The 18,766-nt window shown below is 41.2% G+C and overlaps 1 protein-coding gene across 9 annotated transcripts in view; it reads right to left on the bottom strand.

Moving 5' to 3' along the window:
* Positions 1 to 18,766, bottom strand: part of LOC105018597 (phosphatase and actin regulator 1) — a 70,485-nt gene that overhangs the window by 14,191 nt on the left and 37,528 nt on the right. For 3 of the 9 annotated variants that reach the window (XM_010884216.5, XM_010884161.4, XM_010884179.4), the window contains exons 2-6: positions 15,342 to 15,521; positions 15,061 to 15,135; positions 4,585 to 4,665; positions 3,077 to 3,283; positions 1,889 to 2,288 (exon numbers count right to left, since the gene is read on the bottom strand). In XM_010884216.5, coding sequence (XP_010882518.3) covers positions 1,889 to 2,288; positions 3,077 to 3,283; positions 4,585 to 4,665; positions 15,061 to 15,135; positions 15,342 to 15,521 — 943 coding nt within the window. The remainder of the gene's footprint in view (positions 1 to 1,888; positions 2,289 to 3,076; positions 3,284 to 4,584; positions 4,666 to 15,060; positions 15,136 to 15,341; positions 15,522 to 18,766) is intronic. The other 6 variants (XM_013133327.4, XM_010884170.4, XM_010884224.5 and 3 more) reach the window with 4 other exon arrangements.

Genomic DNA, 18,766 nt, shown 5'->3' with positions numbered 1-18,766 from the left:
TAAACCTGATGCCACAACGTGTGTACCCTGGATGATGAGCCTTGTTGGTTTTGTTGGTTGGTTTTGTACCAAATAGATAAATCAGACCAGAAGACATTTTCCCACACGGTTTTGGGAGATTGAATTGGTATTCTTGCTAAATGTATACAGCTTGGATATCATTTTTTGTGAAAATGACTTTCAACATGCAACTGTACCCAATAGCTCAGTGGAGAATATGTACAATTGTTGGAACATGCCGGGAGTGCCCAGTTCTTGCTGGATATTCCTGCAGCTACCTTAAGGTTGCCATTGACCTCGATGTAGCCTCACTGGTGAGCTTTCACTTTTTTTCCTCATTAGCACAATGTAGACCATGGCTATCTGTTGATTCCATTTAGGGCTAGTCAGAATCACTTCAATTGATGTCAACTGACAGCAAATTGCTTTTGTTTGGAATGTAATGGGTTAAATCGGAACACAGTTACAAACCCCATTATTACGGACATGTACACTTATGTAACCAAGGCAATTAGTGTTTTTCTTCGGAGATTTGATTCATTTCTTTTCAATATGGTTGGTTACAATCTTATTGAAAATGTGTCTAGATAAGAGGATTTGTCTTGATTTCAGCCTTTACATCAACAAAAGCTGCCCCTACACAATAAGGCTGCATAGACCTTATATTTACTTCATAGTGGACACAAAGAGACATCAACACATAGGTCTCCATATGGCTTTTTGCCGGACCAAGTAAGCAGAGCCGACCAAGAGCGAATGTCTCTGAGCGCCTGCCTGACTACCCATTGATGGTGTAGTGGTTAGAGATGCAGACTGCCATGTGGGCGACCAGTGTTCGATCCTCGCCTGTGACAGAACAATGTATGCATTAGGATTTGTTCAGGATAGGCAAAAACTTCTCTAGCTACAAGCTTTAGTAGTTACTGTTTACAGTTATATTGTGCATCGGTACATGCTTTTTGGAGTAAAATAGACCACAACCCCTTGCGCAGTAAGAGAGGTTTCCACAAATCTCTCATCTTTTCTTAAGACAAAAAAAGTCAGTTATCGTGACCCATATGGATAGTTATTGTATCAGATTCACGAATGAAAGAAAAACAAATGTTGTTGTGCCATGAAATGAAATTGCTTTGGTGGTGTAAATTTCATCTTCAGTCTTGCTAGCAATTGCTAAATTCTACTCCAAGTAGTAAGGTAGTAGATACTAGTAGGCCTATTACTGGTTAATAAGCTGTTAAAAATGGCCAGTGGCAAAAGCTATACATTTCATAGATTGCTATTGTGGGGGAAGTAAACTTAATAAGGAACATTAGTCATTTTAACACAATACTTAGTAGTGTCCAGCTAAATATTCAAATTTTGCATGACGTTAATGCATGACAAAATTATCTAATGTCGAGGCGCAATCTTATGACGAGGAAGTATGTCCCAATCGGTCCCTACAGTAATATCTTTCAAATTTAACGTATTGAATATAGTGTATCACTGTTATACCTGCTGTTGGTTTGGATGTCAGCTAAAGTAGGGAAACATTTTTGAGAACCGTGGAGTTTCAACTAATTGGTTTAACAATGCAGAACACTCTGCACACAAATAGATTAGTGGCGTAGTGGTTAAAGTCACAGCCTGTCACATATGAGACCCCGGTTTGAAGCTAGCGAGGGCAACAACATTACTTCCTTCTAATCGTGGGTAGGCTGATCTAAGCTTGCCTGGTTCCTTTTCTTGTTTTACATGGGGTGTATAAGATGTAAATGTAATGACAGAACTGATGTTACTGTTACTGATGTACTTCCATCATTATGTAGTGCCATCTATAACATCTATACCAGTAATGTCCAGGAAGAAGGCTACATTTTTTTTTTATGCAATATTCTGAACCACTCACTTCTCAAGCCTCTGCAGATTGAAGGCCAGCGTCTTGTTAAGCTCCTCAATGATGCGGCTGGGGGTGTGGCCCTGCATGGAACCGTACTGCAGCTGGAGAGGGTGGCCGTGGCTGTGGCTGTAGGTGTGTCCGTAGCTATGGTGGTTTCCGCCCCCCAGGAGCCCCTGGTGGAGGTTGGCCAGGGCTGCGAGCTGCGAGGGGAGTAGAGAACTGTGGTGGGGGGGGTGGCCTTGAGAGGGGCACTTCTGCTTGGAGAAGTTGCTGAGCGGGGAGGGCGAGGAGCAGGAAGTGTCCAACCCCCCTGGAGGCACACATATCATCACCTTCTTAGGAGGTAGTGGAGGAGAGAGCTTCCCTCCCTGGCCTGGCATACCAGGCAGCTTCATCTGCTGGCAAGAGTCTGGACAGGGACCAGGGAGCACAGTTGGACAAAGAGACAGAAACAGCGAAATATCAATGTCACTTCATTTGAATAGCAGTAGCAGAGAGGTATTAAGATGTTTTGTGGAGTACAGGGTCTTTGAATAGTTAAATGTTCCACCATGTCAAACCTGGTAAGGGATCAGAACAAATTGGGCGTTGCATAACTTCCTGGCCAGGGAAACCCAGGTCTCAATCAACATGACATGACTGGAGGACACATATGACCATCAGATACAGTATACAGTAAAAGCCCCAGATTGAGCCCCAGATTGATTGCGCAAAAATAACTGCATTACTCTATTGCTACTTCTAGCTGTTTGACAACTGGGCCCTGACAGACAAAAGGGGAGAGCGAGTACAGCTTAACTGGCTAGACTGAGACCTAATGACACTAATCTCTCCATTCACCCTCTGCACACAGGACAAAGTGTCTACTGACAACACGTTCAGGGTTATTAAACTCTGAGTAACTGAACGAATGTTCTCCGCGTGTCTGTATCCGAGTGTCGGTGCTCAGCATGCAGAGTGCCAAACATGATTATTCTGTATATAAACCACTTTTCCCTGTAACACATCGGAGCCTCAGACAAAAAACGGTGTCCTTCAACACCCTCAGGGGAGAGAATAACCCGACGCAAATCTGAATGCAAATCCAAATTCCCTTTGTTGAAGCTGATCAGAAAATCTGGTTGTGGGATATCACGTGTTAGGCACACTGGCTTTTGAATTAGTCCGACCTGACAGTGACAGGGCGTATGGGATTACCTGTGCTGTAGTTGGGGATTGTGTGGCTGGGGATCCTGTTGAAAGGTTTCGGGGGCAGCGCGGGAGGCTGTTTGTGGTACCCGGGGGGTTTGGATGGGTTGTCCTGAACGTCGCTGGGGAAACCAACAGATTTCATGGACGACTTCATACTAGAGCTCTCCTGAGCGCAGACTCCACTATCCATCGAGGACCGGAATTCCACTGTGGCTGGAGAGAGACAGAAACACCAACTTGTCTATACATTTACAGAAGACATGAAATGAAACGGCAGGTCTACAGAGGTGATGCATTGTGGGAACCTGACAACTATGGTACGCACACATTTTCTGTTGAACTCAAACAAACCGTAGCACCTCATACCCTTCAGGAGGCCACAGCGAGAGAGAAGCAATGACTCATGAATCCTAAGACATTCTATAAGATGGAGTCTATGGACAAGTTCCTCAACACATCAGAAATTTTATAAAATGGTTGCATAATGACAAGCACTGCATGAAGTCCCTGGAGGTGTAGCTGGGAAACCCCATAGCGACAAAGACTGATGTCTGACACATATCACCTTTGTCACCGTAAATTGACAGCAGACAGTCATCCAAGAAAAGTTGCAATACTCAGACTTTTTCTCATGCACCTTCAGATAATTTCATTGCTCCTTAAGGGAAATCGGTTTTACACAACAACAAAAAAAACAATCTTCACATTGTGAGGGCACTCTCATTGTGAATGAATAACTACAAAAGACACAACCAACATTTTTATTTTTATAAATAGGGACCTGATATGTGGGTTAAGAGAACTACACTTCTTTTAGCAGCTCACATTATGCAACCTATAACGTTTTGGTCAACGACGTCCAGATTCACCCACGATCCTAGAATGTCATAGATCCTGAATTATTGCCAAATTCCAGTTTAAAGTAGAGTATTTTATGATCACCTACATCATACTAGGGCATGCCAAAGCAGTCTGAGGAACCACTGTTTTAATACAAGAACACATGTTCATATTAAAGTGAACAACGGTTGTAACATTATCAGGATTTCCACAATCCAAGATTTTGTAGTCCCTCTCAGCTTTACTCCAATACATGTCTTGTTCTCATCAACCAACAACAGCCTCCTGTTGGTACAAGTGCAGGAGGGTGTGGAATTGGACAGTTAGTGTTTTCTATGAAATCCTGACACATGCCGGACCAATCCTCAGCGTCAGCCAGTTAAAAAACAGATAATACCCTAGCAACCTGTTTTTGCAGGGCGGGGACTGGTGCGATTATTCAATTCTGAATTGATTCTCTAATCAAATTTTCCTTTAAGATGACAGTGTTGAGTGAGAGGGACTTTGAATCAGACATGAAGGGGCAACTAATGGGATCCCATAAGACTTGCAAGAATAACATTGTTCAATACCTAATCATCCCACTTCATTTCATGATTTTACGCCAAAAATGAAGAGCACAGAATGAGGTTGGTCTGATTCTTCTCGTCTGGTTAATTAGAAAAGCCTCTCACCTTTCTCGAAGATCTCCTTCAGCACACCTCTCTTGATCAGTTCCTCTCTGCTGTGCCTTATGGACATCTTCCTTTCCAACGCTAAAAGAAAAAACACAGAACGCCAAAGGGTTATGGAATGAAACAACGGTTCAGATGTTGATATGCAGCAGCATGTGTATTAATGAACATGTATCATATTCAAATGTAATCCTTGATCATTGTAGTTGTAGAGCTAATCATAACATTAGGAAAGGCAGGATGAGGATTATATTGGGATTAGTGTCATCCATGTAAAACAGTAATCTGCACACTAGGAACTAGACACCACTCTGGGGAGCACTTTGGTCATGGTTCCAGTATGTCACACTATGTTCCCCCATAGGATAGTTGTTCTCTGTGTGGACCTGAGGAACAACATAAGAGATTGTGAATCGCTTCCCAACTGCCCATTAAAGATCAAGTCTAATATTTTAGGAATTAGCCTAAAGACAAATACAGTAAGGCATTAAATTGCACGTCCTCCAAATAGATAAATTCCAACAAGAAATGCAGTTGTAAATCAGTAAGTTAACCCAAGACATCTTGTCAAAGGGAAAAAGGGGGACTGTAAGCTCCTAATTGCAAGAATTTTAGTATAACAATAGAAAGGTAATGCAACAACATCTGCTATGGTAATGCATTATGTACCAGCCCATGGTGCAGGCATGTCCCAAAGCTAACACTTCTATTTTTAGATCTCGGCAGTTGAGGGACGTTTCCTATCGCTGGGCTGAACAGAGGCAGTTTAGAATCACGTTAGTAATTTAAAAATCTACCCCTGCAAAAGAACCAATTAAGAATGTGAAATGAGGATCAGCAAGACTTGAGCAGCGTACTGCGTGACAATTTCCCTGCAGGCCACAGACTCTTGTTGAAGTGAGGTAGGTGTGTGTGTGTGTGTGTGTGTGTGTGTGTGTGTACGCGCGCAAAAGGGGACATGATATAGATCCACATGGAGTTATAAAAAAAAAACCTTAAAAACAGTGTTTTTTTAATACATATTTAAAACAGTGTCTTTATACAGTGCTAAAAATATACATTTGAGTATTTTCCTAGTGTGGTTGGGGGGGAAAATGAATTCAGGGCGCCTGTGTGGCAGTTTAGCTTTGTTCAGGGTGACAGTTTAGCTTTGTTCATCGTGACAAGGGTTCTAACCCCGGTCGAGGCCATGGTATTAAGGTTGGCAAATGCCTGGTTGGGTGAAGTGTGACGAAGCAGAAGAGCTTGGCAAGATATATATCGGAGAACATGCCTCACTCTTAGACTCGCCTGAAGCAGGTGTGAGTTAATGCAGATGAATCAAGGGCGTCATTGGAAATAGGAAATAATGAAATTCGAGAGGTGAGGGGAAAAAAACTGGGGAAAATGTTTTGAACAGAAACATTTGAAAGTCAAGCAATATTCATAGATCAAAACGGCTAATACGGCATGCTCAAAAACATGACATGGCGGCTCCAATCCCAGGGCCAGTGCTATTACACTTTGGCCAAAATGAATAGAAGTCAAAGTCCTAGTTTGGCTCCTCAATCACCTCCACAGGGGGCTTTCTCCATCCCCTCGGCTCAGTCCATAAACCACCTGGATTATAACTAATGGTTGAAACTGAAAAGGGAAGGAACGCAGGCATACATATGAATCATTCAAATGTCAGAAACTGTTGGAAGCCTCCGGGGCAGGCATTTAGAGCGAACCCCGGTGTTATAAAATGTCACAGTGAATAAGGTTATCATCTCAACCTTATGCTTCATTATGCTTCATTCCTCCAGGAACTCCTAGAGTTTTAATACACCGTCTCAACTTCAAATGCTACACAGAGAAGCAGCTGATGGGCTGAAAGCCATGCGTGGCTGCTGCAAAGTCAACTGGAGGTAGCTCAGGAAGTAGACCGGAACAAAACCTCCCTACGCCATTACCTGTCTGCCGGAGCTTCTGCAGAACTGGAGCACTACACAAAGATATAACGTCATGTGCTTTATCCAGGATATCCACCTACATCACTAATAAAGTGTCTGGCCAAAGAGGAAAGCTGATTTTTAAAAAACCTTCTCCAAAACCCTACTCCAAATACTCAGAAGGATGCTGCATGTCTGTGAGTGTGTTTTGAAGGTGGTGATCCATAATCTCCTCTCTCCTGGTATGAGGGGGCCAGGGGAGTAGAAGACTTCGGATTCCATATGGCCTCATAATAAAAGCACTAATCATGTCCCTTCAATTCAAAGCCATTAAAACTTACATTAAAAAGGCCGGTGGCCGTATTGTTTTCTTGCCAACTATGCCACCCCCTGTGTGGGCTCACCAAAAAGTGTGTAGGAATGTAACAACTTCTTTTTTGGACATTAACAAGGTGACAATTCCTTCACATTTACAGGATTGGTTGAACAGTGCAGAAGTGAACCTCACAATAGTTTTCCCTTGTCTCCTCAAGATCAGTACAGAGGATTTTTTTTCTAGGATGTCTTTAATGTCTGCCTGGTCAGATTAACTAAGCCTAAAAGCACAATACAATTTATTGGAAATTCCCTTAAGACCTCATTGGAAATTCTCTTTTCCTTAAGACCTAAATTATTTCAACAGATATCTTGTACTAATCGGAGTAGCAATGTAAGTCAAAACAAACAAGGAGACAAAGGCTAAAACAAATTATTTCCCATGATTCAAAGTCGCTGAATATTGAAGATAAATAGGTTCAGAAGGTTGCGGTTTGTCAGAATGTCATAACGTGCTCTGAGATTGCATTTCAATTTGATCAAAATGAAAAAGTAATTACCAAAAGGTTTATGACATAACTATGTTTGCAACGCCGCGATGAGCTACGCAGTTATGCAATAATTCCACTGACTTGCATTAAGCCTCCACCAGCTATGTCTTCAGGTTTGTCACAAACATGCTGTTCTACAAAATAGAATGGACATTAGACTCCAGGATGTTTATAGCATTCACTGGAAACAAAACCACGGCAGGTTGTGAATCACAACCGGTCACTCCATTCTGTGCCAGAATTGAATTGTGACCTGAAATTCAACATTAGGCTGCAATAGAGGTCCACCAGGACAGTTAAAACAGCAACTGTGAACAGGTGTTGTGAAGTCAGAATAGTTAATCCCACAGCAATCACGGCAGAGCTAGTTACTGATGATCTACACCAGGATTAGATAAAACATATACAGCATGTATAATTACAAGAAATTTGGGCTTTAGGTTCCTTATACTACATTGTGACATTCAATATGCTAATCAAATTTAAAGCCCTTTTTATAACAGTTGTCAAAAAGTGCCTACACAGATACCCAGCCTGAAAACCGTAAGGGGCAATAAATAACAAATTGATTTACAGACACTAGGAAAAACTCCCTAGTTGAGATGAAACCTAAGAAGAAACCAAGCCTGGTGGCATCTGATAACCCTGCTTGCTAAATCAGGAAGTCAGTCAGAACCAATGTGCTTGGAGAACACTTACAGCTAATGACCAGTTAGCATGCATGCACCTGACACACCACAAAAAGTCGCTAGAGAGAAGATGACACTGCTGCCAAGTAGAGAGGTCATCACCAGAGCACATGGCCTAATCGGAGGTGGAGGTTGGATTATGAGATTGTTCGACATACTGGACTTGACCCTGACACCTTAATTTCCTTTCTATTTTCCTGTATGACACCTTCTACATTAACATGACCAAAATATTGTCACGCTTAAAAGGTGGATTTCTTTTTTCATTCTTCAGAAATTACAGTGTCCTCTAATTATTGGGACACTGTAAATGTTTGATTCAAAAAAACAATTACTAAGTGGGTAAAGTATAGATTCTCATAGTGTATTTGAAGAGATTTGTTCATATTGGTTTCACCATTTAGAAATTATTTTTTTATACATACTGTAGTCCATTTCACAATCTTTGTAGATTAATATGTGCTGGAAATGTACAGATGTATGGGGGACTTGGAAAAGGGTAGTCATTTAAAAATACATTTGAATCCCTATTATTTCACACTGTGAGTCAATGTAGCATGGGATTTGACTCCCAAAATAATGTATACCTGCAGAGAAAGGGTGTGAATAACCATGCAACACTGAGGTACTGGGTTTCACCCCAATATTGATTGAAAAAAGTATAATTATACCGACCTGTTTGGCTTGGACAAAGGTCACTGTTGGTACATCCATCACATAATAACCAGTCAATGGTTAGTCTTAGTTGTAGGATTTGCATTTGGGCTCTTTGGTCAACATGATGACCAAAGGTATCAAAGAAAGTAAAGGAAACCATGACAATGAAAACATGCACCGTCAAGATACTCCCATAACAACTAGGGAGGTTTGCAGCCAACACGTGGAAGTTCCTGGCCAAGTCAATGTACAGATTCTATTCCAATAGAACAAGCTTTTCATTTGCTGAGCAGGAGACTTCAAAAACACCCCTCCCCCCACACACTCCTATACTGCTGTGGCGACATGACTTAAAGTAAGCACATGTGCAATTTTAATTTAGTCAGTAAGATAAGAGATTATGAATGAATTCAGGGGGACTTTTCTCAAAGCATACTAAATTAAACTGGCATTGCTGAACACACTGGCTGCATAGACTTGAAAATGCTGCACTTAGTTTTAGAGTTAAATCTACTCGGCTGTGAAGTGACCCAGATAGGAGAAGAACGTTCTCTACAGCACAAGCCCCGGGCATCAAGCATGGGATCTACAAAGAGAGGCAATTCACTCACCCGTTAGCCTCACAAAACTGCAGTAAGACTTTCATATGGTGTAGTATCACTGGGAGACAGATGTTGGCACTCACATCTGGAATCTAGTTAAGGCAAGCATCTGTGAGGAAGAGCAGGAGAGGGTTTTTGTACACCCATGACTTAAATAAGGCTGTTAAGGTATCGCTTTGGCGTTATTACCTTTAGTTCTTGGTATCTTTGATACAACTAGCCTTTATTACTCATTCAGAGTATTTATTAAAATACAACTTGAGTACCAGTGCTCATCCGAAGCACAAACCAAAGACATTGCATAAAGCATTAAGAAAGAAGTGAACATACACAACGAAATAATCAAATGTATCAGCACACAATGTATTTTCAGTGGTATCAAAAACGGACAGCTTCAAATCAGCTTCATTCTGAAAACTCGTCTTGGGAACGTTACAATAGTTCTTAGGTTGTTCTGGTGTCACATGAACATGGTGACAAGACTGACCACAGGACTGACAGGTGTGACAGGAGGCACAGCTGCATGTGCTTCCAGAACTCTTGAGCACCATAGCTAGCTCACTCCAGGAGTTACGAGTAAACCCCCCTCCCCGAGCGTCGGCCTTCATCTGACCGACTATGGAGCATAATCCTCTTGTGCACATTCACAATTACCTGGCTGGAACATCTGCCTGCCCAGCAGCTGGTCTCCTTCCTGCCTGCCTAGTGGCTGCCTCATGATGAGAACCACAAACAACAAGCACAGGAAAACACACAGTCAAGCCAAACAGAGTTGTGTTCAGTCAGCAGAACATTTTATATCAAAGTAACACCTAATCAAATCAAAGTGGGATTTCCACCGCAGAAACTCGTAGATGGGCAACCAAATACATTTGAACCACCCAATGAGAAAAATGAATTAAAATCCCTAAAAACATGAAAATATTACTTTGAGAAAACAGGCATGCATTTGATGAAATACTGTAATCTCCCCATTAGAAAACACAACCGAAGAACGCCTGACAATCCACAACCAACATGGTCCCAACCTCGTCTCCAGATGCATGGGTGGAAGTGTCTGGTAGTGACTAATACCTGGTAGAGCAATAGGGTATAGAGGGTTTCTGTATTTGGATTAATTGGAATGGCCTTCATATTTCCACTGTCACTATTAAGAACATTCGCCAGGATGGTTAGTTAAAGGCTAATTAAAGGCTAACCCTGGCTACACTTAAAAACACACAAATATATATATGCATATGATTAAGTGTTGGTCCTACATTTCATGAGCTGAAATAAAAAGATCCCACAAACATTCCATAAACACAGAAAACTTCTCCCCTGGATAGGATGCCTATGCCTATGCCTATTAGGTCAGCTAGACAGGATATTGTTTTATGAAATCCCGATCAATCCAGCCCTGGTTGTCAGCTGGCATGATTGGTATTTCAATGATGAACTGACCTATACTTGGGAACTACTTAATGTATTTATCATAATAATCATAGGAAACGGACATATCCAACACATTGGGACATGCTACTGTCACAACATTTTCTTCCATAAATAGTTTCAAAGGATAGCTGAGGTGATCTTAAATGCAGAACGTGTGCAATGTTTTTCAAGGGCCATGGTCCTCAGGTCCGTGGGAATATTTTTTGAATTGCAGGAAAATTAGCCATAAAGTGGCAAACATTTCTGACAACTTCATGGAGAAATGTGTACCAATTCTGCAGCGTGACAGGCCAACCTTGCCTAATGCTACGGCCCCCGCAACATCAATCACCTGAGCTTATTGAGTAAAAACCCTAAATATGTTAATCAAAATTCCTTTTTCTGTGAAAAAATATTTAGTAACAGTGAAATCTACTTAATACCTATGATTGGGACTTCCAACAGATGTGACAGACTTGTCCAATTTTATTTCAGTTTGGTTCAGTTTACAACTCAGACTGAGCTACATCCTAAAATAATAGTGTACAAATCCCACAAAGCCAAACCGCTGGTCGAAGGTCGTAGGGTTTGAGGCAATTGTTGGGCCATCAGTAAAAAAAAACCCAGACCCAACGTTAAGATAACTGCATTAGTAGGTGACAGATTAAAGCAGCAATCAAGATAAAAAAAAAGACAATTGTGAAGCTAAATTACTGAAAACATTGACTGATCAACGATCAATTGCAGTCATAGGAAGTTTGACACTTAAAGAATGCCCCCATCAAACCCTCCAATATCCAGCACAGGGAAGACAACACTTGGGAACAGAGAAAAGGGCTAACAATAACAATGTCAGCATGGCCTGGAGGAGCACGCACATAAATATAGACAGGACACAGGAGTTCAGCCATCTCCCTCACTAGCCCAGAGTAAAGTCAGAGTGAGAAAGCTGATTCAGACAAGACATCTTTTCAATCTCTTTATGTCCAGTAGATAGTCAGGCAAAGGCAGTAGATTGTCAGGGGAGGAGGTGAGATAGTCAAGGGAGTTCACACCAAGGCTAGCTGTAAATAAATGCCATAACAAACCAGGGACGTGTGCAGAATATCTAAGTCAGTGTGCCCTTCACCTAGCCCTGACTGTTATGGACTCCCGGATCAGAAGAAGAGTAAAGATAACTCATGCTGCCGAATTACCGCACTCTGCACTTTAGCACAATCAATTTACCACTATGGCAATTCCATGCCAGAGGGAGCGGAACATTTTTGTTATCACAGATTGTTCTGGGAATTCTTTTCATTGGAAGGATGTTTGATAAGCCTCTCACAACTGCATCACATTTTTTCATGAACTCATAACGAAAGAGGCTATTTTAGGCATTACTTAAAACGTAAGCAAAGCCAAAAATAGCCACTTTCTTAATGCGTTTAAAAATACAGTGATAAAAGTAGGAAAAGCCTATCAAACATCATTCTTTCCACTGAAGCTTCTATAGCATGTCGCCTGTAAGACCCTATGATCCATAAACAGTACAAAAACAGTTTACTACATAAAGCACACTAAGGAGTATGTCAGTCCTGCACAGTCAATTATTCAAAATAAAACAAATAATTTGACATCTGCCTTACTTAAGCAATTATGATTTTGAGCAGTGAAAGACTAATAATTATCATACACTTACACAACCACTAGTTTACGTGCTTCCAAACGTTTAAGAGGCTAAATCAGGTTTATTCCCAAACACTACCTGGAGAAGTTTAAAGTACAAAACATTTCGCACATATATTTCCTAATATCTTTTATAATTTGGCAATTATAATTTTTTACCCATTTAATGTTTTCAAGCCCAATAACCGGTAATGTTGTGGAAATGCGATGCTAAAAATGTAGAGTGGGGGCTCATGTGATCCCTATTGACGTTGGTTAATAACCCATCACAACCTTCCTTTAGCATTGCATATCTAGCAATTACCAAGCATTCACAGTGTTGGTGGTGCTCCTAAATGGATCATAACTTCAAAAGTATGAGAGCCCACTCTAGTAATTGTTATGCACAATATTTTTTAAATCCAATGGTAAACTATGAAAAGTTCACCCATTTTTACATTTGGCCTTTTATGCATGTAGGTTATTCCCCAAATAATAAATTCCCCATATTTTGATTATCTGTTTAGTCACAGAGAATACTGCTTGTTAGTCACAACCCTGGATCCAATAGCTGAGTTACAACCACTACTGCACTGATTAGCCCATGGACTACACAGTATAATAATTGGATGAAACCATTTCTCAATCCTTTAACAGCAGCTTAACCTGCCATTTCTAAAAGGAAACAATTTTAGGTCAACTATATAAAAAGCTCAAAAAAAATGAAGGGAACACTTAAATCACACATCGGGTCCCGATAAAAGGAAAATATTAAAGATTAAAATCTTTACTGTACATTGTGTAATTCGTTGAGAACAGGATGAAGTAACAACAGTCAATGGAAACCAAAATCACCGTAAATGTAATCACGGCAACTCATAATGTGACTCAGTAGTGTGTATGGCCCTCACGTGCCTATATGCACTCCTGACAACATCTGGGCATGCCCCTGATGAGACAGCGGATGGTGTCCTGGGGGATCTCCTCCCAGACGAGGGTCAGGGCATCAGTGAGCTCCTGGACAGTCTGTGGCACTACTTGGTAGCGTCGGATGCAACAATACATAACGTCCCAGATGTTCTCAAATGGATTCAGGTCTGGGGAACGTGAGGGCCAGTCAACAGTATCAATACCTTTGTCATCCAGGAACTGCCTACACACTCTGGCCACATGAGGCCGGGCATTGTCCTGCACCAGGAGGAACCCAGGGTCCACTGCACCAGCGTATATGGTCTGATTTAAATCACAGTACCTAACAGCGGTCGTCCAAGGATATGCCTTCCCAGACCATCACTAAACCGGTCATGCTGGATGATGTTGCAGGCAGCATAATGTTCACCACGGCATCTGAACCGTGTGCTCAGTGTGAACCCGCTCTCACCTGTTAAGAGAACAGGGCGCCAATGGCAGACCTGCCAATTCTGGTGTTCTCTAGCAAATGACAATCGAGCTGCTCGGTGCTGAGCTGTGAGCACCGGTCCCACTAGAGGACGTTGGGCCCTTAATGCCACCCTCATGGAGTCCGTTTCTGACAGTTTGGACAGAAACATGCACACCAGTAGCCCACTGGAGGTCATTTTGTAGGGCTCTGGCATTGCTGCTCATATTCCTCCTTACACAAAGGAGCAGATACAGGTCCTGCTGCTGGGCTGATGCCCTTCTACGTCCTTGTCCAGCTCTCCTCTTGTAACAGCCCGTCTCCTGGTATCTCCTCCATGCTCTTGAGACTGTACTGGGAGACAGAAAACCTTCTTGCGACGGCACGTATGGATGTGCCATCTTGGAGGAGCTGGACTACCTGTGCAACCTGAATGGGGTGCAGGTAAAACTAGGGAATAATCAGTCAGAAAGGATAAGGAGACAGCAATTAACCATGGCCACCTCCTGCAAAACCATTCCCTTTTTGGGGGTATCTTGCTGTGGCCTCTCCAGTGCACATGTTGTCATTTTAATTTGCATTAAACAGGTGACATTGATTCACAATTGCTTATGCTTCCTAATTGGACAGAATTTTTTTACTTTGAGTTATACTGTGAGGAAAACCTATGTACAGTATGCCTAGCCCTATGAAAAAGGCCCTTTTTCAACAATCTTTCCTTTCTCCCTAAGATTCCTTAGTTCTGATACCTTTGTTGGTGGTCTGCCTTTCTGAAATACACCAAATAATATTTGCAAATACAACTTGGAAAAAGAAGCTGTGTTCAGAGTCCATTTTACATTAGCCATCTCTTTTGAAATGATGCACAGTAAATTGAGTACACAAGTCCAGCCAGTCTGTTAACACACAGACCCCCATCCAAGCCCAACCTTACTCAAGTCAGTATTTTTAAGTTAATTGCTAGTTAAGTGAGGAAGCAGAAATAGGCTAGAGATGCATGAAAACAATACTATATGACTGAACCATGTATAATTTTGGACAACATAAATAGTTTACTGCGAGAATTATTGATGAAAAAATATTATAAAACGAAAACCACTTGTGCCCCCAGAGCTTGTGTTGAATAAACGGAATTCGTTTTTTACATTTACTTTAAAGCTCACTTAAAGGACAGAAAGAGGTCTGTTTTATTAACAATACACAGACCATAGGGTCTTACAGAAGGCACATGCAGGTTCAAATTATTTTGTAAATAAATGGTGACACAAATGAAAAAAGAATCCTGTCCTCCCAAAGAACGATCTGAGATACCAGAAATATTTCTTGCTCCTGCTGGTGTAGAATCAGCCACTGTTTCAATCGACACCTCCTGTCTCCTAGACTGGCCTAAGCAGAAATGGGAAACCAAAATATCCTCATTCATTTAGACAAATGATATATAACAGCTGGAGAGAAGCATATCTGACCATCTTTACAACTTTATCTGTAACGTTTTTAAAAACTAGGGCGATGACAGGGAGGTAGAGAAGGGAGCAGACACTCAGCGCTATTTGGGGACAGCAGGCTATGTGGTGTGTTTATGCAGCACTCACTTCTCGGGCCCATACCTGCAGAGGTCTGCTTGAACTTCTCGCTCTTCTTCTTCCTCCACTTCCAGGGTTTGAAGAGACGGCCCAGAGTGGCAAACTTGCTGCGGCGGCGGATCGGTGGGGTGTGCGTACCGGGGACCAGGGACTCGGAACGCATGGCGGACAGCCTCTCAACCTCCTCTGCTGTAAGGACGCGAGACGGACTGGTTAGGTTGGTCAAACCTCACACAAATCACTGATCACACATGAGAAATGCAATTTATTGGGCACAACCGCGTTAAAACCACATTACGGTCTGGAAAACAGAATAGGAAATGTCTGTCTACTTATGTCAAGCAGTGGCAATTTACAGGTGTTTTTACCAACACCTCTTGGTCCATAGCTATTATATTCTACTGGAATGCCAAAATGCTGTAAGAAGCTGAAGGTCCAGGACAACATCAATTCTACAATATCAACACTTTCCACTCACCACTGTAGAACCAACTGTTCATCTTTGATACAACAGTTGTAAATTTGGCAACATGTATTATTATTTTGATTCTATTTGTAAAGGCTGCCATTTACCCCGAACAGCCTCATGTTTTAATCAGCTTAATCAAATCTATTTAAAAACTATTCAACACAGCAAAGCTTACTATTAATTAAGATGTATTTAAAAATGATTCAACAGTGTAGTTGGCATTTTGAAAATGAAATAATATTAAAGCGTGAAAAAGGCTCCCATACTCTATGGTATGGTTACAAATGTGTACCATTACAGCCCTAAATAAATCCAAAGTATATGCAAATCATCCACAAATCACAATAATCGACTCATATTAACTGTGTATACAGTAAATAGAACTGCATTAATGTAGTACAATTTTACAATAATGTAAAACATGTAATCCCAACCAAAACGCCTGAACTTACACATTATTTGTCTTAGCGAATACAGAATATTATGCCATCATTCAGTATCTATAATGTGTATAGAGCACGCACACACGCCTTACATTTTTATAAATATTTGATGTTACCTTTTCACGTGACAACACTTAAGAAATGACACTTTGCTACAATATAAAGTAGTGTAAACAGTAAATTAGCTGTCCCCTCAAAATAACAAACACACAGCCATTAAAGTCTGAACCGCTGGCAACAAAAGTGAGTACATCCCTAAGTGAAAATGTCCAAAATGGGCCCAATTAGCCATTTTCCCTCCCTGGTGTCATGTGACTTAGTGTTACAATGTCTCAGGTGTGAATGGGGAGCAGTGTGTTAAATTTGGTGTTATGGTTGTGTGTTGAGTTATTTTGAGGGGACAGCAAATGTACACTGTTATACAAGCTGTACACTCACTACTTTACATTGTAGGAAAGTGTTATTTCTTCAGTGTCACATGAAAATATATAATAAAATATTTGCAAAAATGTGAGGGGTGTACTCACTTTTGAGAGATACTGTATATATACAGTGGATATAAAAAGTCTACACACCCCTGTTAAAATGCCAGGTTTTTGTGATGTAAAATAATGATACATTAGATACATCATGTCAGAAATGTTTCATATAATGTAAACAATTCAATTGAAAAACAAACTGAAATCTTCAAGGGGGAAAACCCTTACAATAACCTGGTACACACACACACACACACACACACACACACACACACACACACACACACACACACACACACACACACACACACACACACACACACACACACACACACACACACACACACACACACACACACACACACACACACACACACACACACACACACACACACACACACACACACACACACACACACACACACACACACACACACACACACACACACACACACACACACACACACACACACACACACACACACACACACACACACACAGTCTCTCCCTCATTTGTCTTCACCTGTGTTCCATATCATTGTCACTATTCAAGTTTGCTAGGGTACTGTCGGTCATCGTTTGGTTTTGTTCCATTTTAACGTTGTTAATGCTTGAGTTTTAGTGTCAGTTTTGTTATATGCTTGTCTCCCTTCGCTTGTGTCCTGCCTCCTACATGCAACGTTATAGATCTTAAAAAAAACAAACAGAGCATCTTGATCGATTGCCCAAGAAAATATGTTTTAACCTTTACAACCATGCCCATTGCTACTTCAACAATCAAATTCAACCACATTATAGCCACAGTGAAGCGACACTGATAGGAATCCAGGGTAGAAGCCAAGACATCTGTGGTAACTGGCCTTCCTCAGTCATGGACCTGGCATAGACCTAAGTATTATCACATAGCATAATGCAGGATATATTCAGGATCTGAACAGCAGGAAGCTGCATGCTGGGGATTAGTTTACACATGCTTGCCCAGGAACAGGCACACATATCAAACCAGGCAGAAGCCTTTAGCCTACTAGCTCTTTATAGTCAGTAGGGTTTCTCTTCTCCTTCCATGAAATTCTTCATATCAACAGAAGAAATTGAAGAGAAAAATCTAGGATCTAAGAGCAAAAGAATCCGTGACAACACATGCATGTAGAAACGATGACAGACTCATGTCCTGATGAGAGAGTAGACATGTGCGACTTCAGTAATCCGTAGGTATCACCTCTGACCAGGATTAGTCTAGCCTCTGGGGTTACACACCCAATGGCATTTCTGAAAGCAGGTCAACTTGTCCAGAGGCATACTGGTAAACTCTGCATTCAGGGGTTAGGAATAGCCTGCTCTGTAACAAGTATTCCAATATATGACAGTCATTACACACCACCTACATGACATGACACGCATTTCTATGACAAAATCTCACATTACACAGAAAGATGTGGTTTAAAACAAGTAATATGTTCACAAAGAGTAGTCGTAAGTTCACAAATGTAAAAGCTAAATTGGGGAAATGTCAATTAAGTACACAAGAGGCTTCAAAATTAGCAAAAAAGATGACAATATGGGTATAAAAATTGGGATGACAAAATGGGTATAAGGATGATTTTTTTAAACCGCTATGAGCGTAAACAAACATTTACGAAAAAATCCAAAGTATCACATTTCTGGGGGGAAATAAATACATAAACAAGACAGAACAGTAACTATGTCACAACTCTTCAGAGGGGGCCAGAATTCCCCTGTCGTGCAAGTTGCATGTTTAAAAACACTTAAAAGGCTTTCAAGAAGCATGCCAAATTAATTTCAACACAACAGGAGGGGCGAGATGCCAGGATCCTGATGAAGAGCATCCCATGCACACGCACATTTATTTATTTTTTAAATCACACACTGAACACTGCGGCTGAAAGATTGTAGCAGCCTTAACTTGACGTCTTGCAAGTGTTTGTATGAGATTATGAATTTGACAAATGCAAAGCGATCATTATTCAATGCACTTTAAAAGCAATAGACAAGCTCATTCAAATCTTGACCAATCAATTAGCT

The sequence above is a fragment of the Esox lucius genome, chromosome 3 (assembly GCF_011004845.1).
Source record: "Esox lucius isolate fEsoLuc1 chromosome 3, fEsoLuc1.pri, whole genome shotgun sequence".
Classification (NCBI taxonomy): domain Eukaryota; kingdom Metazoa; phylum Chordata; class Actinopteri; order Esociformes; family Esocidae; genus Esox; species Esox lucius.
This window is presented reverse-complemented; position numbering and strand designations above follow the sequence as displayed.